Source organism: Amphiprion ocellaris, chromosome 3, assembly GCF_022539595.1.
Source record: "Amphiprion ocellaris isolate individual 3 ecotype Okinawa chromosome 3, ASM2253959v1, whole genome shotgun sequence".
Lineage (NCBI taxonomy): Eukaryota > Metazoa > Chordata > Actinopteri > Pomacentridae > Amphiprion > Amphiprion ocellaris.
In genome coordinates this window covers 13,403,234-13,430,381 of record NC_072768.1, presented here as the reverse complement: position 1 = coordinate 13,430,381, position 27,148 = coordinate 13,403,234, and the positions used below count along the sequence as shown (strand labels likewise).

Below are 27,148 nucleotides of genomic sequence, written 5' to 3'. Positions count from 1 at the left end.
GCAAGAACTGTGCACAGAAAAAATGTTATAAAATATTTACCAAGTTTATTCTTTTTAATTGTGATCTTTTTAAACATTGCATCCCGAAATATTTACAACCCTTTAAATGTTTCCTCTGAATCTTCATTTAATTTTTCACAACATATTTCCTGCTTCCTGTCTGTGCTGTTCATATTGCTACAAAAAACACAGTAACGACAGCAACTCACATTGACTTCATGCAGAATTATTGCGTGCTAAGCTTACCAGCATACCGGAAATCTGATTATAAACTGCAAGAGTGCGTATTTTAATACTTACTGCTGGTTGGCATTTACCAACCAAGACGAAATTACATACGATACCTGCTAGAAGTAACAGAGCATGGTTTATTATTTATGTTTCCTGTAAATAGTGATATGAAAATAATTGGCTATATATCAGAAAATGTGTCAAACATTCTGGCACTGATCTAGATATGCAACAGCTAAGATCTACGTATTTACCCAGTAATTTAGTAAACAGCCGCGATATTAACAACGAGCATGAACATCGACCGCACTGGTTGTACAAAGTATGTACGTTACATGCATGTCATGCAGACACATCAAACTGTACATAAACTCACATGTTCCTCTCCTCAGCAGAAGTCTCTTGAACAACAACATTTAATGAGACATTGAAAACAAAAGCAACATAATCAGTTAAGAAAACACTTGATTACATACGTGTTGGATGATACAAAATAAATATACAATTAAAAACTTATACAATATTCAGTATTTTCTACTGCAGGATGATTGACAGTAGACTGATTACAGAGTCTGCTGAGAGGGAAACATCTGGATGGGTCGTGTTGCTCAATAGGTTCAGTCTTTGCTGCCGGAGTCGATCCTCGCCTTCCTCCGGTCCATGATATCCTTCAGCTCTGAGTCTCCACTGCTCTTCTAGAAAGGAAACAATAGGAAGTTTCTTTAAATGGACTTCTATAGGTACTATTTAAAGTGCAATGTACATAGTGTAGTGGTAAAGTAGTGGCGGCACAGTGATTTATGAGTGTTAATGTTCTTGTGCGAGTGCTAGGGTTCGACTGATATGGTTTTATTTAGGACTCATAGAGATAAATAGTAATCAAACGGACTGATAACTGATACTTTGAATAGATACATCATTATAATATGAATGCACAAATAAAATAAAACTACTATGAAAATGTAGAATAAGACAAAATTCACCACAAAACTTCAATGAAATGCTCTTAATTTATATTTACATTTATGCTTCAGTGTCTATTGGCTGTTACTAATGATGTACAACCAATCACAGAGTGCTGTGGGCGGGACATGGTAGAGCACAAGCGTGACTACAAATAGAAGTTGCTACATTTCTAAGCTAGTCAAAAGAAAACCAGTTTTGCACATAAATTTAAATATTTCTTAGTTAATGTTCATGTTAAAACAAAGTGAAAACAGAGTAAAAGATACTGTCAGCTGTCAGGGAACACACTTTATAATGCATCCAAATTCAATTCAAAAAGCAAGTAGGTTGGGTCACAATTAGGTTATAATTAGGTAGCAGTTCAGCAAGTCTGTAGGCGTTTAATTAGTGAACATTGTTACACCCTGAAATAAATTTTAAAAAACAAGCCTTCAGTGTTCTCTGCTCCTCACTGCTTTGTCTGAGTCGTGACTCACTGCTTCACCTCAGTTTACTCTTCAGTTCCTCTGTGTTTGTGCTTCGTCACGTTTAGGGTCGGTTTGCTTTAGAAGCCTCGTACACAAAACAGCCTCATAAACAATGTAAATCATGGGAGACGTCACAGTTAATAAATCACTTTGTAGTCTAACATATGAGTGTGTCGCAAGGTTTATATTTGCACTCGGAGAGTAAGGACAGTCATCTTCTGTATATAGTGATTTGTCATTGTTAAATTGTTAAACTGACAAATGCGTTCTAGTTAGTGCTGACCTAGTTTTCGGACTGAACAGAATTAATCGTGGAGTCTGACAGCTGACACCAGATTTTATATAACTGAGTATCTCCACTTGTCTCAGCATGTCCAACATGAAAGCTGAGATGTGGGTGTGATTTATACAGCATCTGTTGAAAGCTCTCAGATTTTCTGCAAACAAACACATCGATTTGTGAGTTTGGATTTTTTTGTTTGCTTGTTTGTTTCAGATGTGCATGACCCACCTCTAGCTGATCTTTCTGCACGATGACCTGAGAGTAGACACGGCCGCCTTCCTCTCCACACACCGCCTTCAGTTCTTCTTTGTTCAGGGAAAATAGCTGGGCTCCAGTCAGGATCCCCAAACATTCAACAGTCCTGCAGAAAACACAGCCGGACAAATCCTTTACACATTACCTGACATGACTGTATTTCTGAATGTAACATGGTTGCCAGTGGAGCGTACACTGTGGTTGCTAAAACACTGTTGCTGAAACATCCAAATGGACATGTCGCGACAGGAAGAGCACGTGTCATCGATAACAACAGGATTCCTTTGAGGTTGTCAGTTCCATCACCCAGGTGTCATGAATACTGGCTCAATGGAGCATTTAAGTGAAATATCATCGATGCTCTTAATTACAGCAGCTCATTCCCAGGGAGCATAACACAACAGATGCCAAGTAACAACTGCAGTACTTGACACATTTGGACACAACAAAACGTCACTGTTAGTCACAACAATTATGAATAGGTCATCTATGAACATAATTCTAATCAAAATTCAACAACTTTGCATACATTTTATACAATATCCTTAAAAAATGTCAGCACCTCCATGATGCAGCATGCATTTGTGTGTGTTGTAACATCAGTGCACAAACATGCTGATGTTTAACAGGTATAAATTTCCCCATTTTTACAACGTAAGTGTCACATGCTATTATCGGATGAGCACTAATCAAACTTTTATGGCGATCCATTAAGCAGACGTTGAGATATTTAAATCTGTGTGAGAGGTGAACCAACCAACGTCATCCCTAATGCCACGTGTATCTGTTATTGACAGTACATTAACAAAGCAGCAACACAAAGAAAAGCTTCTCTCTTGGCATTTCAGTCAGAACTTAAAAGAGCATCTTAACACCAGTTAGTGCTGCACCAGTAACCTCTCTGTCACCGGGTGTTGAAGTACATCTCTGCAGTAAGGTGAGAAGCTAAACCAACACGAGGTCGGCAACGGCAAGATGTTCTGGTGTTTGAGGTGTTGGGAGGTACTTTGATTTCGAGGATTTGTAGGAGTTATGTGTGTCTTACGGTTTAGTGAAATTTTTAGAATTGAGCCACGTGGTCACGTCCTCTGGGGTTGAGTTAGAGGTGAGCGGTACTTGGATGCCGGATGGTCGCTCCCTACGGAAATTCCTGGTAGGCGGCTGGCTTTTGCTAGCAGTGATTACCTTCAACAGTTCATTATTGACCTCATCCATCACTGCAGCATGGAAACAGGATGGTATCAGACATCAGAACAAAAGCAACTAATTGTCAAAAAATGTGTAGTTAAATTCCTAAATCAGAATTTGTTTACTCACTTTTGTCTTTGGGTCTTCCTTTGTTGAAGCTGTCTCCAAGGCCCCCAGACCCAGGAGATGACGTCCCATAGCCTTGCTGCACACAAACACAAATATAGTCCATGAGAAAGCAGCTGAGGCCAATGTCATTCCAAAAACTGGTTTGCCTTTCATTTCATTTGCGATTGATAGATTTTTGTCCAGAAGCCAAAGGCAAAAATATGTGCAAGTCTTACACTACTGCAGGGTGTCAACAAACCTGCACACGGCCTGCATGCAGGCAGCATGGGTCTATAGGAATGCAGAATACCTATTTCAGTGACTGTGGGAACAGGAACGTTTCAGTGCAGGAAGGTTGCACACAAAGCTGCACCATTCTTCAGATGACACGACCGCAAATGTTCAACTGTTCAGAAGTGATTATAAAACAATCTTTTTTAAAGGACAAAAAGTCTAAATGTTCTAATTCTAGCTTCCAAAACTTTTTGATTTTCTGGTTTCTTTACTCCTTTATGACAGTAAGTTAAATATCTTTGGATTGTGGACAAAACAGATCATCTGAGGAAGTCATGCTGATGTTTGGGAAACACTGATCAACATTTTTACTATGTTGTACAACAAACAACAAATTGATTGATAGAGACGATAACAGACGAAAATAATTGTAAGTTGCAGCCCGAACTGAAACATTTTCAGAGTTTTATTTGGTAATATTGTGTAATAAAATCTTGTCATTAAATTACAATATCAAATAAACAAAATTATGATGTATATTGAAACACTGTAAAAAAAAGAAAAGAAGCAATATCTGTTGCCTGTGTCCAAATCATTCTTTGCGCTCTTAACTCGGCAGCAACAATTTTGAGAAACAAATTTGTCCCCAAGCAGCAATAAATAAACCTTGAACCCTCTCAGTAAATTAGACATAAGCATGTGATTGCCTGCACTTCCCAGAATATATACTATTACTTCTTGACACTTTCCCTTACCCCATACCTGAGCTTTACAGCAGAGATAAGGACTAGAACAGCAGCCACTAAGTTAATGAGATACTGACACATGCAGTGTTGTATAACGCACACAAAACTGAACGCACAAATGTTAAAAGCAAGAAATGTCCTGTAGCTACATTGAGTCTACTGTCAGTACGTAAACTCTGATGGAAAACTGATTAAAATCGAGGCTCAAAAACAGAGGCATTTTATTGTATGCACATGCACAAACCTTTCCTCTACATTACCTACAATGCAACTTGACCGCTGACAGTCTGGTCAGAGATTTGAATATGTTTGTCAGTTGTGACTAATGTAGCCTCAAGCAGCTGTGTTAGCTCACTTTTTAATCGCACACCCCCAGATTTCACTGTTTCAAACTTGTAGTCTTTGTCAGGGTTGCCTGCTAAAGTAAAATAAACTAGATGTTGTTCGACTAGATCATTACTTTACCTATTTGTAACTTCAAAATGTAGCTTTAACATGTGCAGTCTGACTACATTGACAGTGACATCAGCTATTCTTCACATCAGATCAATGTGTTTCAAACTGACCTTGTTTTCAAGAATTTTTTGTCTCTCAAACAGACTGTGGGACTGAATGTGTGTCCTGAGAAAAAATAAAACTGAAATAGTTGGGGTAAATAGTTTAGAATAAAACCAAAGGAGAAAGAGTTCTGCTACTTTTAGATCCCTGCAGATGTGCAGTAGGTAACTTACCTGGTTGAACAAACCATCTGGCTCTTCTATCTTCACAACATCCAGCATGTTTAACGGGACGTAGCCGGCCTGACCGCTGCGATTCCGTAGCTTCCACCACTGCTTGTCATCCTCTATCACCTGCAACACACATTTCACATGTCAGTCTGCAGCACTGAAAACTGCGACACAAGTCTCTTCCAGCTGATGCTTCTTCATTGTTTATATTGACTGCTTGTGACATTTTCAGTCTTCCGCTCTTTTAACATTCGTTTACAGAAGATACAATCACATATAGTGGTTAAGATGTCAGTTAAGACGTAAAACTAGATAGCAGGATGTGGAGGTTGCCTTGTCACATCATCGCATGAAGACAAGCGTAAAAAAGGGCAAGAAAATAAGACGCTACCTCGAGGATTTCATCCTGCAGCACTGACAACTCGTTGGCATTCCGCGCTACAAAGTGGTAGCGAATTTTGGCGTATTTGCGGGTTGGGGGCATCCCATTGTAAGACCTGTTCAGAAACATGGTTTCACACTTTAACCTGTTTTGATTTCTTGAGACAGACATAGCAATGTGTGTGAAAGGTTTAGTTACTTACCCATTTGAGGAGCTCGAGGAATGAGTTCCGTAAAACTATAGAAAACAGACAGATGTTTTCAGATCCAGTTACATTTTGAAACCTGTGGTACTCTGACAGATGGACGCTTGCAAGCAAAACTCTTACCTCTTCCCCTGAGTGTTTCCTGTAATCAGGGCTGGTGGGCAGCCTCAGTTGTTGAGAGGGTCCTTCAGTTTCCCATGGTGCCGTCCTGAAAAGCTCCGCCGGCGGCTCCCAGCCATTACGAAACTTGGGGTAATAGGGAGGAGCGCACTGATCCACGGGCCACTCAGCTCTGCAGGAGGAGGAGAAACGAAGAGACGCTTAAAAGATGACTCTTGAGCTATACATCTGTACAGACAGAACTAGTAGTACCTGGGTTTGGTCCATCCGTCCCCGAGCAGCTCAAAGATGGTCATCTCTTTCGGGGTGAGGTGTCCCCGCAGGAAGTCAACAGTGTCGCGAGACAGGTGAGGAGAGATGATCGAACGGGCCAATTCAGGACTCCCACAGCTCTGCAGCACCTGTGGACACATTCGTGAGCTTACTGCTGGAATAGCAAGAAGACTGACATTCATATACAGCATTTTCTGTAAATATAAAACCTGCAATTCTGTATGGTTTGAAAGCTTTCAGTGCTGGGACTAACAAAATACCTTTACCATAAAAAAGCATTTTTTTCATAGCCAAACGTTTCAACTTGTCAGTTTATTATATCTATACACAGGTAGCATCATCTCAAAGGCAACTATCAACATGTTTCCTGATTTCTTTATATAAATTAAGAAGCAACTAACTAAGTTAACGTGATGAAGAAAGCATTCAGTGCCAAATTTGACACTGGACTGTATTTTATGCTTGACCCTACCAGCAATATTGTAGTGCGAAAAACTATTGAGGTCCAAAAGCCCTAGTTCTGCCGAAAGACACTAAGTTCAACTCTGTATGTCTTTGGTTCATCAAAGTAGACTTTACAGGCAATAACACAATGAATAAACACCTCTAAACAGCAATCAGTATGCAAATAATTAAACAGAAGCTTCCATGATGAAATACTGATAGTTGACTGCATGAGAAATGTTGTAAAGTCCTCTAATTTCAGTCATCTGATTTATACAGTAACAAAACACAACTTTTGTGTTGTATATTGATTTGATCCCAGGAACCTTAACTGTTTGTGTCTGTTACGTTCTTAATGTTTAGATTATGACTTCGAATTTGGTAGAACGTTTTAGAGACTCTTGTAAGTATTCCACATTTGTCACCGTTTCAAAATTGTCTCTATTACTCTTTTTTTTTTTTTTTTTTTTTTTAAGATTGCAACATTTAGACGAGGCGCTTTGTAGATCAGTTTCAGTGTTGTGGAGTATCTGGAGCTGCTGTGTGGAAACTGATCATTGAAGACAACTAGTGGTCATGGGACCACAATCTGAGTGTTAAAGCTCAGGGGTTATCTCAACCACATCAAGCAGATCCAGCATGTGCAGAGATTACTGCAGCACATCGAAGCAGAGCCTAGTCACAGCTCTGTGTTTCCAACCAGCAGTATCGAAGGTGTGGCTGAATACTGCGGCTTGGGAAACTAACATTATGTAAGTCGGCTGCACCTGTGTCAGAGCTGAAAGCCCCGTCTCTCCAGTCTGGTGAGAGTTTAGCAGAGCTGCAGTGGGTGTGGTGCCAGAAAAAGCAAAAACAATAAGAGGAATGCCTGAGGGCAAAAAAAATAAATAAAATAAAATAAAAAATTGCAAGTGCTGAACTGTTCTCACAGTGTGAATTTGAATAAAAGCTCGTGTTTTCTCATCAGATGTGCCTGTGGGCTGAGCTCAGTCAACACTGAGGCTATCCAGTGACATGGATTTAGATATTGTTGTCACCAGTGTCCTTCATTCACACAAACCTGCCTGAGATCAGACACATTCAGACTAGCTCTTACCAGCTCCAGAGGGTTAAACAGGAAATGAACCAGCTCCGATGAGTTCGGGTTCTGTATGTGTTTCTTCAGTTTGGCCTGCAGGGGGCGCAGCGACAGACACAGTGTTAGGGCGATGAGGGGAGAGCAGCTCATGAAGAGGGGAGGTTAGGAGCTGTGATATCTCACCACGAGGTTGAAGGCCAGCTTCAATTTCTGCAGGCTATCAATGAACTCTGCTTCGGAGGGGGGCTTGGCTCGCAGGGTCAGCATGCCCTCTGTAAACAAGCAGAGCAACAATGACCACACACAGACTCCAGAGTTACCAGCCGGCCACACGGACGCCTTACTGACACAGGACACAGGTCTCACTTTCTGGCCAGGGTTCAAAGACATAAACCTGAATGCTTATGTCTTCAATAAAGCTTATGCTCCTGTGTAATACATTATAGAGGTACAATAATGGTGAGTTAATAAACAGCTTTACAGGTAGAAGTTCACCTTGGCCAGAGAGTAACAAAAGAATGTGCTACAGCAGAGTCTCTCAACGTGCGACTCACAAGGTCCCAAAGTTCTCATGACCGCAGAAATCATAGTTATGTAATATGAATTTGAGTGTAACTGCAATTTCAGAAATATTGAATTTTAAATTTACATACTTTAAAAGTTTACTTTTAACTTTAAAGCTCGAACTCAGACGGAACCCGATCCCAAAGTTGAGAAACAGATTCTCCAAATAGAGAATTCATCACTTTTAGCACATCTGTCTGTGTCGTCAGGGACAACACACGTCTGCTACTTTCACACTGTTATTACCAAATGATTTGTGGGAAAGTAACACTGTTTGTGCCTGACCAGGCACAAATGTACAGCACCTCATTGCCTAGGAAATGGGTTGTGTTGACAAAAAAACCACAGCATCACACCACTGCCAGCGTTGGATGGTAAAACATTACTCAGAGACATTGACAGTAATATTACTACTATACTATTAGTACAATAATCATAAAGGAGAAACGCTTTAACAAAATTTAACAAAATTAAACAGAATTTTGCTGGATTTTGGGGTGCAAATAATCAAACAGACATATATCAATAAATTCAAATCACCAAATGTGTGGGCGCAACACACGAGTATACGAGACACCACATCAACACAAACAGTAAGTAATAATATTACCTCTGTTATGAGAATCGTGTCATGAGTACTGTATTACTTCACAAACTGGCCACTACTACCACACATACATCACTGGATGAGAGTCCCGGGCCACGGGACACAAAGAGACACAAACATGGCGACGTGAGCAATATGAGCATATTGTCACTGCATTCGTGCCACCGCATCAGAAGAAAGGGAGACAGACCTGCTGGTCCTTTCTTCTTATTCTTCTTACTCTTGTTGCGCTGGTTGAGCTGGGAAAAGGCCTCCGCTGCCTTTTGCACCCGCGTCACAAAGATCTCGATGTCATCCAGGGCACAGTTGAGGACTTGCTGCGGGAAAACAAATCCGGGGGTTTAGCGTGAAGAAAACAGCATTATGAAAGCAGCTGTGTAATGTAATGATAGGTGTCAGGATGGCTAAAAAAAAATAAAACACTCACCACATCCTTCTCAATGCGCTGGGCCAGTTTTTCATGTGACTCTGTGTCCTGCTGTCCAGGAGCTCGTCCGTCTACAGCTGATCACAAAAAAAACTCGTGACTAAATGAAAATGAATGAATGCAACCACTGAAAAAGCATAATAATTAATGTTTTTAGTGTCTGTACTGTTCACGGCTGCCACCCGTCCCTTCGGAGTTGGAGCGGGGCCCTTGTTGGCCGAGGGAGGGAGGATCGTTTCTCTGTGTCGCTTCATTTTCTCCTGGTTCACCCTTAAGGAAGAGGTTCACAAAGACCTTCAGCATTCTGACATCAAGTCAGCTGACTTGATGTGTATTTGATGTGCAAGAGTTTAAAGTGCAAGAATATGTGTATAGGTATCATTAACTGATGTCTGCTGATTCTTTGAAATATTCTAGTATTTACGGGGTTTCATGAGCTGTAACTCTGTACTGAGTCTAGAATATATATATATATATATATATATATTTTTATTTTTATTTTTTTTTAAATTTTGAGCAATGTCTGATGAAATATATTTAACTTTTTCTGCCGCATTCTAATTACATGAGATGCACTTGTATATATATGTATATGTGTGTGTGTGTGTGTGTGTGTGTGTGTGTGTGTGTGTGTGTGTGTGTGTGTGTGTGTGTGTGTGTGTGTGTGTGAATCTCACTTCAGAGTCTGAAGCCTCATTTTCCTTCCATGCTTGTTGTCTCCAAGGGCACTGTCTATATCTGCATGAACCATCTCAGCCTGGACAGAGTGAGGAGACACACAAAGTCAATCATGCATCTGAACAGTTTTACAGTTCATATTCCCATGTAGCTTCATTCTGAGTCATACCACAGGGAGGGAAAAACGTTCTGCCCACCTTATTTCCCTGCATCCAATCATGAAGTTGTCATCTCAAATTCCAAAATTTGTTTAAAAAAATCTTATCAACAGGAAAGTTTTCTTGCTCCTGACTTGGACTCCCTTCATTAAAAATTCTACACTGTGTCCACTTTTCTAAAGCTTTCTTATATCTGCCAAGAATATAATTAGTCAGTAACTTTGTATATATCACATCTATTTGGATATTATACATTATCAGAAAATCAGAATTACGCTTGTAATTTTTCTTGACAACACTATAACTGGTTTACAGCATTGACAAGAGTGATTATTAGTTTATTTTCTCTTTCTGATTTTCTCTTTTCTGTATCTTGGAGTATGTGAGCCACAAAGCTGTAGCTGCCGTAACACTGGAGAGCATCTGCTTAGTGTTTGCTGTTTTAATGCCCTCCCTGCAGGCACTAGAAAGGTCAGCGGCGTTAACTTTTTAAAACTGCTACTAAAAACAGGCTGCTGTGATGATTCCTGGGGTCATCTTGTGTTTTGATCTGGTTCTAACGTGAATCTCTGTCTGCTCTGCAGGTGGCTGATTAATGTGATCCGGACTGGCTGCGGTGCTCAGTGTGTTTTCAGGTTACTTAAGTCCTGCCTGCAGTTTAAACACTCTCTCTGATCCTCCCATTCTGGTTTGGTTATGTTGCCTTAATTCACCCTGATGCTTTGTTTTGCACCGTACAAGACCGGAACCCTAATGCCTCGCTCATGCACGTACTGACATCACTGATTTCATCACCTCTATGCTGAGAATACTGAATTGGACGTTTAGGTTTGGTGTAATAAATTGACCTCTGTTAACTGTTAGTCTCTTCATCTTGAAACAACCATGACACTGGATACAAAGACAAAGCTTTAGTGTTGTTTTAGTGTGGGTTTGTCTGTTTATATTGACTTGTGATGCAATCTGTGGTCTCTGCTCTTGAAAAATGCAAAGTAAATAAAGCTTACTAAATAATGGCACATATTAGTCAGTAATAGTCTACAACCAACAGACAGTGAAATCCATGTTGTTAACTTAATCTTAGGATTCTAAATACTGCTATTTTATTCTTCCTTCATGTGAAATACTGAAGACACCAGAGAACCTCAACTTTCCTTCATTTTATTCTTTCAGTAGAGATAAAGCCGATCCAAAGGTCGTCATATTGAGATGAACTCACTCTAGTGAATGTTTATTGCCCAGTAAAATCTTTCTTTGAACATGGTAGTGATTCTCATTTTTAAAGAGGTAATGTTTGCACAGTAAGATACATCCTCCCTTAGGCAAATATTTCTGAACACGGCTGCAAAAATGTAAAGGGATACATGCAAGCACGCAAACAGCCATGAAATCTGACCTCCAACAACAGCCGCTTGGATTGATGAATCACAAAGCCACATAAAACACACATCCATCCGATAAAGGATGAGCCAAGCCTGTCACATTCAAAACGACACGCACCTCCACCTCGTCACAGTGGAAAAAGTGGATGTCGGGTTTGTGCTGGTCCTTGTCCTGACACACGAGCAGCAGCACTGAGGGGTAGCGTGACTGATTCAGCACCGTCTGACACATGTGGATGGTGGGGAGAGGGAAGTTCTCCAACTCTTCCTGCAGGAGATCAGTGGAACAATAGTTAGAGAGACAGAGGTGGAAGCAGGGAAAGAGCAAAACAAAGAGTCGGCTACGTCACCAGTTTCATTAAATAATGCTACAAATAAACTTCTAAAGGATATGCATGATGGAGAAAGAATAATTACAGGAATAGATTGAAATTTTGATATTGTTTACATTCTGAAGCTACAGTCGGCTGCTTGACTGAAAACAGGGATGAACTGCTGCAGTAAAATTCAGTTATCGGCACCCCTAAAGCTAACTAATTAACAAATTCTGTCTTTCAAGGTGTGATTTCACGCTGTACTTTTCCACTGAAAGAACTAAACTAAGGCTGCAATTATTATACTGCATGGAATCTGCTTTCCAAAGAAATGTGTTAGTCATCAGATGCAATAACTGTCATTTGCTTCACTTTAATGTTGCATCCTGCACCTGCATGTTGGTACTTGTGGCAATACAAAAGTGTCTGCCAAATAAATAGAAATTATATGTAACTGAAACTTACAACAGCACTCCAGAGATGAAGTAAGGCACTTGTAAGGAGGATATTTTGTGCAAAAAGAAAAAAGTCAATATCTTTGCAACTGGTTGAGCAAGCGACCCATAAACGAGGGCTATGGGTTCGAGTCCGACCCATGGCCATTTGCTGCATGTCCGTCCCCTGCTCTTCTCCCCACATTTCGTGTCTCTCTCCACTTTCAACTACATTAAAAGCTAAAAACGCTCCCCAAAAAACATAAAAAAAACACAAACACAATATATCATACAGTTCCCATAATGCAGCTCCATAGCAACTCCTATCTGGTTACATGGCCTTATCTCCTAAATTATCAAACCAACTATGACATACAATATGTATATTTTGTGCTATCAGAGACATGTATTGCAGGTAAACATAATGTTTGCCCTTCATCGGGCAAGTGATCATATTTGGTAACTTCCGCACACATTAAATATGGTGTTGCTCCTGCCTCTCAGTGAAGCAGAGAAGCATGTGGTTTTCACCCAGCCAATCAGCGAAGATCACTCTACGTTACAGCACACTACATCGTGGTATTTGATCAATCAGCAGAGGCCTGGAACCTATCAAACTTTTCTTTTCTCCAAAGTTGGAAAAAGGCAGACTTTCGGCTCGGTCCTCTTTCATATTTGTGGTCGAAACGTGAAAACTAACCACTGAGTTGACGAAACTCACACATTTTAAGGTTGAGTAGTTGTGCTAAGTGATGACATATACATTTCTTGGAATGTTCTTTTTACCACTAACGTGCAAGGAACCATATATAGTAACTTCATTAACCTTGAATTTCAACATGAAAATTACACATTTTGAAAAATTTCACAAAAATAAAAGTCTTGTTAAGTCCTCCAACTACGCTCTAGGGTTGAAATTTTGAATTTCAAAGTATTTCAATGAGTGTCCTTTAAAGTGTTAAGGATGTGCAGACAGATATGTGGATGTTTACCTGTGTTTCACAATCCAGCAGCCTGACCGCCTTGTCAGTGACCTGCAGGAGCATCTCCTGTGTCCAGATTTTACCTTTTGATTCCAGAAGAACCAGTTTCTTGATTGCATCGTCCACCGTGATAATGGACTCTGTCTTGTCCATGATGAACGTGGAGAGATGCTGAGGAGAAAACAGTGGTTGGTGACTATGATCTGGAGTAAACCAAAAACAAGGACTGTGTGGAAGGTAACAAAGGTATGCTTTGCAAAGCGATTGGGTGTAAATTCAAACACATTTAGTTACATTTTTCTATTTAACTGGCTGCATTAAACGGAATCATTTGACACTTTGGGACTTGATTTCATGCTTATATCAGAATTGGCCTTTTGGCTTTCTTGCCAAGAGTTGAATAAGGAGATTATTGACATTTTCATGGTGGAGCAAAGACTATAAACAGCTGGTGTGGCTCTATTTGAAGCGTCAAAGTTTGCCAATTAAAATATGATATCTTTGTTTGATCTCTCCACAGGAAAGAAGTGCAAAAACAAAACTTGTGGTTTTACTTGGAACTATGTGCCTGCATTTTACTTCGCTGAGAGCAGGTTGAAAGGAAATGTCACAGCAGGAAGCTACTGGGCCAAGAAATAGTCACGCACCACTTTGTGTCATTTGTAGACATCATTTTTACAGATGAGGTACTGCACAATGTGTTAATTAGTGAACCAGATAAGCTGTCTTTTGTTTCCAGTCTTTATGATAATCCAAACTGGCACCAGCTTTAATTTAAACACACAAATATGCCAGTGATATTGATCTTCTTATCTAACTGAGCAAGAGAGGAAATAACGTTCAGTCATTCTTTTAACTGTGCGGTACTGACATTTAAGATAGTCTTCTTATAGCTCTTACTAGTAAATATACAACAGAGACACATTCATCATCTTGCCGCCGGCTCACAGTGTTATTTAGCTGCATGAGTTACTGTCCTGATTTATCTGATATCCAGACTGCAGTAATGACACTCATGCTTCTGCGTGTGGCTGCTGCCAGTGTGGCTGTTATCTGGGATTATCTGCCCATGGGGTGATAACAGGGAGGCATTTAAAGAAAACATATTGGCATGCACGGGAAGGAGCTCAGCACCATCCGTGATCTGAAGAACGTCTCTAACTAAAGCCTTCCCAAGATCAGGTCCCTGCTGCTGCAATCAGATCTTTGATTGTTTTATTACTCCTGAGTTCCAGTAAATGAAATACAATCAAGAGATTAACTTGCGTTCTAGTTTTATCACTGGGCAAAGAACAATGTAGTGTAATATTTCTAGTATCTCTATCTTGTTTTTCCACAAGGTTAATGACTTTTTAAAGAAATAGAAACTTATATATTTACCGTACAATATTCCCCTTTTAAGTCTTTTCTTTTTAGAACAAATTACATTTAGAGTATTAGATTTTCCAGCTTAATTACTATCTTTTTAAACACTTCTAAATATGCTATTTATTGTGTTTCTATACTGACTTCATTGTATCTTTGATGCCTTTATCAGTCATCAGACATGTGAACAGCTACCACATATATTTTCAACAAAATATTTAACACATTGAGTTCTATGAAAAAGTAAATAAAAAATGCAAAAACACACAACAATGACCAACAGCACTATCCAAAGGAAACTGAAAATGTCTAGAAGCAGTCATAGGGAGTTTTCTTACTAAAACAGATTTCACATTTTGACATTTTTGATTTGTTGATTAATTTGGCTGTGTTAACGGATTTGGCATAAAATTTTCACAAGGATCTGTATTTTAGGGGTTATTTTGAAATTTGAATCTAGGCTTCCATAATTCATCAATAATACACTGTATACACAAAAGCAGGAACACTCAGGACCTTAAAGACAAAAATGTCCGCATTGAAACACATTAAAACTGCAGTTTTTGATTCCCTTTCATTACATCATGAAATCATGCATTCTATGCTTTTATTCTGAAGCTTTGACTGTAAAATTGTCACTTTTCCCACTAGACTGTGCAATTTAAAAAAAACCACACAATTCAGCCTATAGAACAAATACAGGCTAAATTCATATCTGTAAATGAAACACTGCATAAAAAGAATAACGCATTAAAAATCATTATTAGTTGGTGCTATTGGTGCAAATCATTGACACATCAGAGACTGTAATAATCAAAACAGGAATTTTACACTTAGGACTTATCATCAGAATAATTCGTCTGTGTCATTTTTGTGTCATAATGTAAACAACTTACCATTTAAAGTATAATATTATATATGAATATTTGGTACTGATTATCAAGGCTGATGTTCGGTGAAATAATTCAGCCATTAACAGTGGAAAAAAATATTTATATATGACATTTTTAAGCAGTTTTTTGGAAGAGGACATTTTTGTCTGTAAGGTTATGAGTGAGTTTTTTTAATCAAAAATCTGACACTACATTAAAAAATATTATTGAATCAGACATAATGTTGATATTAATTACTGACACATCTTAGACTGTGATTATAAATAATAATAAAAATCTAATAAAATATAATACAAATCCACCCATTATATAGAAAATATTTTTGTTTGAGTATTTTTTTCATTAAAAACAGAGGTATCATGTAAATAAACCAGCATTTAAAGAGTTAAAATCCTGAAAATTATTTAATATTTGGTAGTTATGATCAGAACTGATGTAGATTAAAAGAAAAAAGTAATTGAAAGTGAAAAATAATATTAATATGTAAAAATTTTTGGCATTTTTTTTAAATGGATATTTTTGTCTTTAAGGGCCTCTGTGCAACTTTTGATATTGACATCTAAGGGTTAGTGAGAACTGAAAAGCTTTTTAACAAAACAATAAATAAAGGTCGAGTGTGTCAAAGTACCTCTCACATGAACCCGTCCTACGCCATTAAACTATCAAATTTCAAGTCTTTTCCCTGCCTTTAATTTTTCCTTATTTTCTACTTTGTTTACAACAATTGTCAAAACACCAAAATTAAACTATAAGTATTAAAACACCAAGAAACAAAGACTTTACCTCGACGTGATACTGCGACGTCTCGTGCATGATAAAGTTGGAGTTGGAGTACTTTTTCCGCTGTTCTGTTGAAAGGAAAACAAAAATGTTACAAATAAAAATCTCCTCGGTTCTGCCTGTGATTTTGCTGTATATCCTTTTATATAAACATCGGAGTAACACTGACCTAAAGTCCACATGTTGCTCATTTCAGCAGACTGAACAGATGAAGGGATACACTAATGTGCAAGCTACAACAAGCAGCTGGGCAATAAGGAAGTGATAAGGACACGTAATGTGTGTACGTTTTTGTTCTCCGCTGTTGATCTCACAGTTAGCTGTACAGTGAGGGATATAGGGCACGTTTGGCAAGACAACAGAATATTTGATCATATACTTAACAGTGAAGCAGAAAAACTACAGAGGAGAGAAATATTGGAGAAGTTAATTATCAAATCTTCTATAAAAGACTGAATGTGCCCTGTTACAGTTTGTAGTATGCTGGCCAAGCTGGCATGACAGATCCAGGGCACAACCAGAGGCAGAGATTTACTGCAGGTTCAAAGATCAGCGGCAGCAACGTTTGCACTTCCTCATCTGTGGCATTTTACCTCCAATTATGGAAATGTTGTAAAGTCAGCTGTAAAGTCAGCCGTAAATACAGCTGCTATACATTAAAGACCTACAGCAGTGAGTGAGCCAGGTGGAATTATAGGAAACAGTCTAGCATGTTGAATGTTGTTTTATTTATTTTTTCATCAATGTCACCATTGATTTAATGGATATTTAAAGATAAAAACAACAAACTGTCCCTCCTTTCACAGCTAGCGAACTGGAATTCACTACTAAGCCCTGTATAGTCGAGGGGAACTTCAGACTCTCTCTGGGTTCATCACATGGTTTTCCAATAGCCATCTCTATTAATGTTATGATAAAAATATAAATTACTGGAGTTTAAAAGAAGAAAAAAGATGATTCAGATCAGAAAAAGCTAAAAATGCAAAATGACATGTTTAGTCAAACCCACATCTAAAGACTGCAGCTCTCAGCAGCTTAGTTCATGGCAGTACAGTGGTGTTGGCTGAGGTCATTGTTTCTAAACAGGCCAATGTGTGCCAGTGTGCTCACTGACCTATTTACCAGGTGAATAGTCTGCAGGTAACAATTACGCTTAAATGACAGTATGTTCCTATTAACTCCTCTGCCAGATCTCATATCAGGTCTCTTTGTGTCCTACGCCCAATACAGTCAACACTGTGATGCTACACAGCTTTTCTTTTTATACAGACACACTTTGCTTTGTGTCCTTTTCAGGGACTGCGACACAAAAGCTGCTCTGTTTGTGCAACACTTAATAAAATGTCTATTAAGTCTCTAAAGCATGTTGCAATGTTTGATGTCCACTTTTTCACTGTGACAATGACGATGCCTCACAGAGCTCACACGTGTTTTCACCGCTAAACAAAGATTTCTAAAGGAAAGACTTTGTTTCCATGCAACCCTTCGTTGCTGTACAAATGACGCAAACATTTGTCTTCCCTGTTCCTGCCATTTCCTCTTCGCTGATTCCTTCCTGCCCAGCTCCCCACAGGTGAAACACAAGCATCAGGTGTCATTCTGAAAGTGGAGCTCGCCCCATGTCTTATTAATGACGGACTTTTATGCCAATCAATTCACAGTGCCGCAACAGCTTGCAATAAGAGCCACTTAGCAGACAGATGGGCAGATCCTCAGAGCTCTGTAAAGTCAATGACCAGTGATAAACACGGCTCCCTGGCAGATTATCAAACCCATACATGGCCCAGATCAATCTAACAATCCTAATAATGCACCTTTTCTTCAACTTGAGGTCTGATATTTAGCCTGACTCAACCCAAACACAAGAAAGGTCACACTGTTTGATACAATCCAATCACATTTTTGCTCACTTAGTTCGATAAATAAAGACAGACTAACTGTGGAAATTACAAATGAAAACATTGGATAGCAACATCAAAAAGCTAAATCCAAAGGTCATTTAATGTCAACAATAAGCAGTTGTACTTGAAAAATTTATGAGAGTTTGACCATTTGCTGGCAGAAAATATCACACCAACACATCTCACAACCTGATTCACCTCAGGCAGACACGGTTGAATGACTAAAAAGTTCTGGATCCATCAGAGGAAGCCAACTGAATCTCATAAAAGCATAGACATTCAAGAAAAACACCACAGCAATAAGAGATCAAAGAATTTCTACTAAATTTTCCACATGTTGATTCTGTGTCACCCCCAAAAACATTTTACCTGACAGAGACATCCTCCTAAACAAGAAACCGTCTGAGGATGATGGTCTAAAGTCCAGAGATGATGAGTTCGGTGTTGCCTCTTTCTCATCTGCCCCAATGCGGCTGATAACAGACCAGGTGGGAGGACCTGTGCATCATTTGCATCACTTATATGCTGCACTGCATTGTGAGAATGATGGGGATATTTGCCTATGGGAGATTGCTCTGCTCTGTTATCATTCTGCATATTTTTTTCAGCGAGGTGTGGGCAACAGTCTCACGTCCATCCAAATATCTAGAACTGTTTTGGCTGGTGCACATTACCGTCCCCTCTCTTGCCTCTCAGGTTGGAAAGGACAGGCGTGCTGCTGTCACCCTACAGTGAGAAAGTAGTGGTGACCATCTGCCACACGAGAACGAAAAACAGCACAGGCTCATCACACATGCAGTGGGATATTTCACAAAGATCACAAGAATGGCTGGATCCCGTGGCTACTTGGATGATTTATGGCTCAAAAAGGTTTCAGAGACAACAAGGTGCACAGTCAGATGGTTTGGGAACATCTTGCATCCCTGTAATACCGTCATCTGCCATGTGAGGCAGTTCTAAATTTGGAACAGTGCAGCCATGCGGGAAAGCAGGTTGTTGTGTTATACCTTGGTGTTGGTTTCTATCCAGGCCTATGATACACTGTAAAATGTTTCACTCTGTTGGCAGTGTGGAAGGAGGCGCTGGTGGGGACCAGTGAGCTAATGTCTGAGGCTACGAGGGGAGGACCAGAGGTGAGACAGGGCCAGAGTCCGCCTTTTCCTTTCCACTTTTCAATGCGCCTTTTATTCACCCGCAAGACTTGGTCATCCCCACCCTGTTCCAACCGCACATTAAAAACAGACACACCCTGCACTGTAGCACAGTGCATTTCAGTCACACACACACACACACCCTAACGCAAGTATGCAGCACCTAAAATAGAATTTCACACCATGGTGTTACTGTATCACTGAGCTCCACCACAGTTAGAACAGATCAGTGAAGCAGCCTGACAATGCAGACATAAATGCAGCGTTACAGTAACACAAACATATCCCTCAGTTCAAAGTATGCACAAAAGAATAAAAGTCTACAGCACACATGAGAACGTGACTAAACAGACAAAAAGCCCGATGCATCCGGCAGCTAATCCCAGCAGGCAGCGCAGGCCTGGCACAGCGCTGGAAACTCAAGTTCCCTTCAGGAGCTCCGCCTCCCTCCCATGACCCTCAGCGTCTGAGGTGTCAGCTGGCTGAGCATGACGGGGCCCCTCAGCAGGACCTTGGCCCCGTCTTATCAGTGTGTGTGCTCTGGGGAGAGGACTGTGATAACCGAGTGACGCCGCACGGCTGTAGCAACATGCTACACAGTGAGAGCGCTAAATTTCCTGATAAAGTCATTTGCATAGCAATTGAATACTGCCGTGATTTGTGTGTGTAACAGTGCTGATCCACACGGCTTAGTTTGGAAAAGTATCACAGGATAAGGAGGGGATGGATATCTCATTCATGTTTTGTTTCATCTGAAGCCGTAAACCTTTAAAAATGGGTCACAAATGCTGTATAGTTTGTTTTTAAAAAGTAAAGTGAATTAAAAGTAGAAAATGTGGCAAAAAGTAAGCACAAGTATGAGTAAATAGTGTACTTGTTCGAGTCTATTTACAGTCACAGAAGCATACATATTTAGTGCACTAATGAGTACTTATAGCAGCAGGTGGTATATGTGCATCTGACTTAAAATAAACATAACGAAGTAAACCAGAGCAACATTGCAGGTCATTCGTGTGTTTTTATCAGCGTTGGCACCCTTTTCTTAATAGGTTAAATTAACTCTTGGTTTTGCTTTTTAATAGAATTTTTAAACAATAAGATTGATGTGAAACAGTGACAATTTTTAAGTATAGAAATAGTGATGAACAACAAAGAAGAACTACAGTACCAACAGTGAGTTTTCTTAGAACTATCCCTTGACACGTACGACTGTACAGCCTCCTAAATTATAATGTGTAAACTGCAAACAAACATAACAGCTGGTCTAATTACATTGTGGGGCACCAAAAGGAAAGTGTTGAAAACTGGTCAACAATCAAATAGTCCTTCTAGCGTAAGCCTCCATACACTTCCACACCGCTTCTTACCGTAGAGGGCCTTGGCGCTGATCTTGCTGTCCGATCTGGCCACTCCACTGCAATGACAAGAAGAGGATACGGGGTTACGCTGCATGCCCTTCATCTTCTCCCCTGCACCTCTGGATGTCACAAACCCTCTGAAATTCCCACACTGCCACTTCTCATGAAGTCCCACAAAAAAATCTAGCTTTGATAAACAGGGAGCAGACTGGCCAGCACAGGGTGAGATTAGCCTGAGATTCGGAGCATATGGACCAGAGAGGGAGTGGAAAAGGGAGGAGAGGGGAGGGAGGGGAGAGGGGGTGTCGGCCGGGCATGAAGGGAGCCAGGAGCCCAGGCAAAGCAAACAATCCTCAACAGAGGCGCTCTGTGCCCAAAGTCCCTGACCCACAGCACCTTCCACAGACTGGGTTAGTGATTCTCTCCGCCTGTGTGACAGCAGCTCAGCAAAACACTGCTGGCCAGCACACAGAAAGGTAAATATCTGAGGGGAAGCAGCGAGAATGTGTGCGACACTCACTTGGCCTGCCTCGATGGAGGTCCCGGTGCGCTCATGATTTAAGGCATCCACCTGAGTAAAGACACAAAGAGGAGAAGAATCAGAGAAGGAGTGGTTGATCATGAGAGACAGCGTTTGGTGGAGGAGGAAACACATTTTCCACAATTACTAATTTGGCATTTTACAGCAAATATTTTCCATTTTTCCATCACTCCACTTTGATGAGCTCTCTTAAACAGTTCATAGTGTGCAAGTTTAAAAAGCTATACACCTCATTGAGATTGCAGATACGTAATGCAAACGTGAAGTCGACCAAACAGCCTGTTGTTCCGCTGCAGGGAGGCAGGTGCTGAGCCTCTACTGCTGCTAGTCGGGGGACTGATCTGGGACAATAGCAGACAGCCGGCTGATATGCGCTGCGTAATTAGATCCACTCTGTTGATGACTATATCTGCATAGCTGCAATTAATTCATTTGGTTGGGCTTTACACCCAGCCGTGCTAACTATCTGATAATTAGTGTGGCCTCAAAGGAGACAAAGCAACGTGGAACAAATTGCTGCATCTAAATCTGAGCGATTAAAGGGAGCAGAAAATGAGAGAACCAAACTCTCTGACGCCTTTCGCTCTGAGCCCAGAGACTTTGACTTGACTGTCAAGGTATGCACTGACGAGGTTATGTAATGTATATCGGGTCTACAGCACACACTGGGGCTGAACACATGCTGCCTGCAACACAACAGAGTATTGTTCTGTGTGGTTTCCTTCACTATGAATTTATCACTTCATAAAATGGAACTGCTGATATGTGGTATATTTAAAGATCAAAAATCAAGTTTTATTTATCTTGTAAACATGTCCATATGATAATAATAATCTTTATTATAGATGACTAATCATAAGGGAGGGAAATAACAACAGCCACATCATAAAATCACTTTACATGATGAATAAAAACACAACATATTGCAGAAAATCTATATGGTGTTAGAAAAGGTAAAATTGTTTATACTAAAAGAAATAAAAATTCTAACAAAGTCAGGACAGATTCCACAATAATAATAATCCATTTCAGGAACGAGCTTAAAAGAAATCACTGACTCAGCCGACCTGATTTCTTCAAGCAGGTTGTTCCAGAGCCTCGGGGCCCGACTGCAAACACTCTGCCTGACGATCTCAAAGTGTGTATTGATGCATACACTACTAACAGGCCAGAGGTATAGCTGGGAGAGAGGGCATTATGTGCCTTAAAAGTGAATCAGTAAAACCTTTGAATCTATCCTAAAACATTCTGGGAGTAAAGACGCTAAAACAGGAGTTTCAAACAGATTCTAACTTCTGAGGTTTCACATAAAAACTAATCCTGTCAACTTGCAGGATGAAACTTTCAGTGTCATTGTTTTTCTTCAGGAACAGTTTCCAGTTGGAATTTGTATGACTGAATTACTCCAATATTAGAGCTTTCCATTGTGTAGCATAGAGTAGTTTTACAGTATTTGAGCGAAGTTGTAAGTGAGCTGGTGTGCTTGAGCTGCACGGAGGGGTGAATGGACAAAGAGGCAGGGATTTCATAGATCTGCTCATTTTAAAGTAGATGAAGGTCTGCATCTTAGTCATTTTCAAGACTGTCATATACACAGACAACCAAAGAAATTCTTACTTTGCCAATTCCTCCTTAACCAAATGTACACAACGTAGGAAAAAACTACAACAACGCTCAAAATTCTTCAAAATATAGAAGCATACTTAGGTGGTCATAAAGTGGACTGCATTTTTAAACACTGGTTGGGATAAAGTGACTGTAATAGTGGTAAAGTGACTAAAGTAGAATTATAAAGTGTATACTGCATTGAGGTAAACATACATTATGTGTGTGTATAGAGCTTTTAGGCATGAGGGGATGCTTCAGTGGGGAAAAAACTAAACTAAACATGTAACGCTGATACACAGAGAGGAGTGTCTAGGGGTTTAATCACAGCCTGGAGAGGGACATTAACACTGGATTCCAAGGAGCCATGCATCACTTTAAGAAACTGGCTTATTTTCTATTATTAATTGGTGGCCAGAGATTAGGATCCGGTGTCACCAGCCAGCAGTTGAAGTTTTCTGGAGCTACAATCCAAACCAAGGAAACAACCAAGCCAACTGAGCTTATGTGATTTAGTCGTACAGGGTGTGATTCCCACAACAAATATAAACATCAGTTTTTGGACCAAACTGGCATGACACAGCCATTTGCACATGACAGGCCTTTTCTCCCTTCCCAAGTCAAAGCTGTTGTTTCTTATCAAAGAGCTCCACACGACAGATGCACAAGATAAATACTGTTTATGGGAGTTACAGGTGAAAGCTTATCTAGCACTGGATCATAAGCGGAATCGCCCCACAAAGATAATCTCTCAGATATTATGAAACAAAGGGAGGTCAAATCACTACAGCTTTTACAACCTGGGGCGTAGTTGATGCAAGTTAAAATACGATTTTATTGAGTCGAGGCCACAACTGGAGATTGCCATGGCAAAATGTTACAGTAAAAATGCATGTAAGCTGACAAAACCAGTCGTATTTACTTTACAAACTGGAGTCTGCACAAATGATAGGCTTCCTCTTTCTGTCCTTATCTCTGTGGTCGTCTTCTCTCTGTGCTATTGTTCACAGCTGTGGCCTGCTGCCAGGTTTCAGGAGGGAGGTGAAGCCAGAGCAGGCAGGACGGGTGTCATGTGTTGTCAGCCTCATGGCAAGAGGCCGCCTGCACACCTCCACTCAGCCTACTGTAAGGCGCTTATTGTGGAATAATTACAACCCCTTACTCAGAGGTGATTACACGGTATAAGAACAATAATCACTCACAAGAAAGACAGCAGAAGGTGGAGGCTGCTTATCTTGCTTACTTATGAAAGCTGTCTCATATTTCATTCCACCCTTTTTCAAAAACTGATTTTATCTGACCGCTTTAATTTTCATATTTGATGAAATTAGGTTGGATGAGTTTCATATCCATCCTGGTTTCTGCAGCAACAAATTATCTGAGGAATTATGTGAAATTAGTCCTTAAACAGTCTAATATTTTCAGTTTGTGGTATCAGTCATGTGGTTTTTGCATTAAAACTCTTAAATTTCAATGCATTCAAGCAGTGAAATCCTCAAACTTATACAAAGCTTCAAACTGTGAACAGATATCTACGTCTATATAAGATAACATAAGCATTTATTAACACCATGCATACCATAAAAGCATGCATGTATTATCTCAAGTAATATAGATTATTACATAATACACCTTGAACTTTTTTAACCAATGCACACTGCAACTTCTGAACTACTGTCATGTCATGCTGTGTTTTACATGTCAAAAACTGATTAATTTAGTGCATCGTTACATTGAAAATTGCATAAATGCACTGTACAAAACACAATATCAACAATAAAATACAAACACACATCACAAAGGATACACTAATAAGACAGAAAACTAAGCGCCTGATCTTAAGTATCAAGTCTGCTCAAAAACTAAACCAAAGACTTAAAGCTCAAACACATTTAATGCCACATGAAAACCTCGTTAGCACTAATCAGCACCACGAGAGGTTTTAGCCCCTTAAATAAAGCTCAACAGCTCAAACACAATCAATATCTATATATCTTAAGCTTCGCTGCTCCGAGCGACACAACACACGCCCCATTACACAACTGAAGCTGCATGAATCACAGCTGACAGGCTCATTACGGTGAGATAAACTCAGTATTTAAAGCACATGCTCATTAGCAGCCTCTTGTGTGAGTGTTTTTTTTTTTTTTTTTTTTAAATCGCTTCAGCCAGAGAGTGAGGTCACATCAGCGTCATTTTCACCACAACACTTTCTGACACATGACAAAAATAGAAAATATTGACAGTGACATCTTATGTAATTTATCTATGAAAACATGATTTTGCTCTGATAAGAGCAATCTGGAGTTTGCCCCATGCCCCTGAATAATCTTTTAGTGAGAGATAACAGTTATCTGATATTACGCATCGAAGGAAATGCAGGCATTTGGTTGAATCACACTGTCACGATGGCTAATGATGATGTTGCAGGTTTATTCTAGAAACACAGGTGCATAAAGGTGATTCTCTGAATCTGGGAATAGAGAAGAAGCACAAGATAAAATCAGGTCACATTTCACAGCCACGATCCCTGTTTGTTCACATGACATTCATTTGACCCATCAAGGTCCCAACACATACAACAACAACAATCTTGTGCCAGCGAAAAAGCATTACTAGAAAGGCTGAGATTCTCACGTAGCAGTCAGTGTTTCTTCTGTGGTTGTTAATGTGCAGCATGTTGGGGGATTATTCTCAAACCCTTTAACCTCTAATGAAACTACATTCCTCTGACCACACAGCAAAACACTGTAATTATGGCTTCAGATGACATCAGATGTAAATGAGGTTGGCAAGGTGTACTTTTCTGCTCTCTTACAGCTTGAATGAAGCAAGGCAAGAAATCAATAAAGTGCTAATTAAACTTCCATAGTACTAAAACATCAATGATGTCCTGAGAAATGATTTGTTAGGAGTCATTTCCTAATGGCACAGTTTAAATAATACATGCTAAGAGGCACTGACTTGTGCTGAACCAAACATGTGGCCCATCTCACATGGGATTACAAACAATGAAACTTTGCAAAAATGCACATCCTCTGCTGCTAAAAGAGCAAAGAGTAAACAATTAAAGAGAGAACAAAAACCAATGTTCCCAATGAACTGCTCACAGAAGAAAACTGCCCAGAGATTATCCCGATAAAGAGCTTTTCATCTCTTCTTCCAGGCTGTCATCAGCTACCTGTTTAATTTATGAGTCCTGCATGTGCAATATTCATACTTAGAAGGTCTACAGTCTATTTCTTAATATCTTTAAACAAAGCATTTCTGTTGCCAGTTTAAAAAAAAGACAACAGAAAACCAAATAAACTCAAATTTGATATTATTCAGGCAGCACATTGAACAAATCTGCTTTTTTCCCCCACAGTATTGTCAGAGATCTCAGCTTTAAAGACTGATTACACAAAGTTTAATCCTCATATTCATTTTTTATACTAAATATACTCAGTTTGGGTTCCTTCATATGTCTTCAGCTTACTACTCTTCAGACAAACATGGATTTTCTGGACAAACAAATGCTGAGCTTCTCCTTATTTAAACCCAGAGATATAAAACATTGTGCGGAAATCTTTTGACCAAGGATTTCTTCACCTCAAAATAAATATCCTGATTATTCTCAGCCAGTTTTCTTCCACACCAAGTATTCAGCTCCAGGGCTGAGCTACACAGGTCTCCTCACATAGTTTCCATTCTCTGTCCAAACTGCAGCCAACTTTGGTGCGTAATTTTGCGCACGCATCAAATATCTCATATTCTGCTCCGATTTACTCAGAGACTGCAAATTAATACGTTAAACTACTGAATGTCAACACGTTAATCAGCACGAAGGACTGAGCTGAGCAGGTTAAAGTCCCTCTGCTCTCCTGAGGAAGATCATTTGAGACGATGGAAAGCCCCGTGGTGATTTTTGTCAAGTAAAACCGTGTTCGTGGAAGTTGCGTGTTCACTGAGAAGCCACGTGAACTCATTTCCACACATGCATCTGCGGGAGTAAACAAATAAGCACACAAACAACATCTTTTATGCACCACAGGAACTTACAGAGCTGTTTTCCGGACTGGATGCTCAAGTAGACCAGTGTGGGTGAGTCAGCGTCTGAAACATCAGCCTTCCATCCAGACCTGCAGCCGACTGGGACAAAAAAAAACTCCGCAGGAACCTTCTGGATATCTGTGGTAAAAGTAGAACTCCAGTACTGTGAACGAAACTGCACAAGGTGTCATCCAGCTGCGAGCACAGACGGTTTTTGCCGGTTCTGAGACACAGAGTGGTTGAGGAGGAGGAGACGCAGCAGCAGGT

The 27,148-nt window shown here is 39.9% G+C and overlaps 1 protein-coding gene across 3 annotated transcripts; it reads right to left on the bottom strand.

The window, feature by feature from the left end:
• Positions 1-23: 23 nt before the first annotated feature.
• eps8l2 (EPS8 like 2) lies at positions 24-27,087 on the bottom strand. Of its 3 annotated transcripts, XM_023290678.3 has the most exons (21): positions 26,891-27,087; positions 21,224-21,274; positions 20,713-20,759; positions 16,297-16,361; positions 13,265-13,426; positions 11,643-11,792; positions 9,984-10,063; positions 9,473-9,576; positions 9,307-9,383; positions 9,070-9,196; positions 7,892-7,980; positions 7,727-7,801; positions 6,166-6,314; positions 5,917-6,085; positions 5,791-5,825; positions 5,598-5,703; positions 5,210-5,329; positions 3,520-3,595; positions 3,248-3,419; positions 2,176-2,308; positions 24-926 (listed from the first exon to the last, which is right to left on the bottom strand). In XM_023290678.3, the coding sequence occupies exons 2-21, from the start codon at positions 21,256-21,258 to the stop codon at positions 849-851; spliced, it is 2,049 nt and encodes a 682-aa protein (XP_023146446.1). In that variant the 5' UTR covers positions 21,259-21,274; positions 26,891-27,087; the 3' UTR covers positions 24-848. The 3 variants fall into 3 exon arrangements, with proteins under 3 accessions (XP_023146446.1, XP_023146445.2, XP_035813329.1); XM_023290677.3 differs by lacking the exons at positions 21,224-21,274; positions 26,891-27,087 and having other exon boundaries at positions 20,713-20,935; XM_035957436.2 differs by lacking the exons at positions 20,713-20,759; positions 21,224-21,274; positions 26,891-27,087 and adding an exon at positions 16,463-16,523.
• Positions 27,088-27,148: the final 61 nt, after the last annotated feature.

Coding starts and splice junctions, on each gene's coding strand:
- eps8l2 (XM_023290677.3), bottom strand. CDS start 20,806: ATGAAGGGCATGCAGCGTAACCCCGTATCCTCTTCTTGTCATTGCAGT. Junction 7,981..9,069: donor TAAGAAGAAAGGACCAGCAG/GTCTGTCTCCCT, acceptor GCTTGTTTACAG/AGGGCATGCTGACCCTGCGA. Junction 2,309..3,247: donor TCTAAAAATTTCACTAAACC/GTAAGACACACA, acceptor TGTTTTCTGCAG/GACTGTTGAATGTTTGGGGA.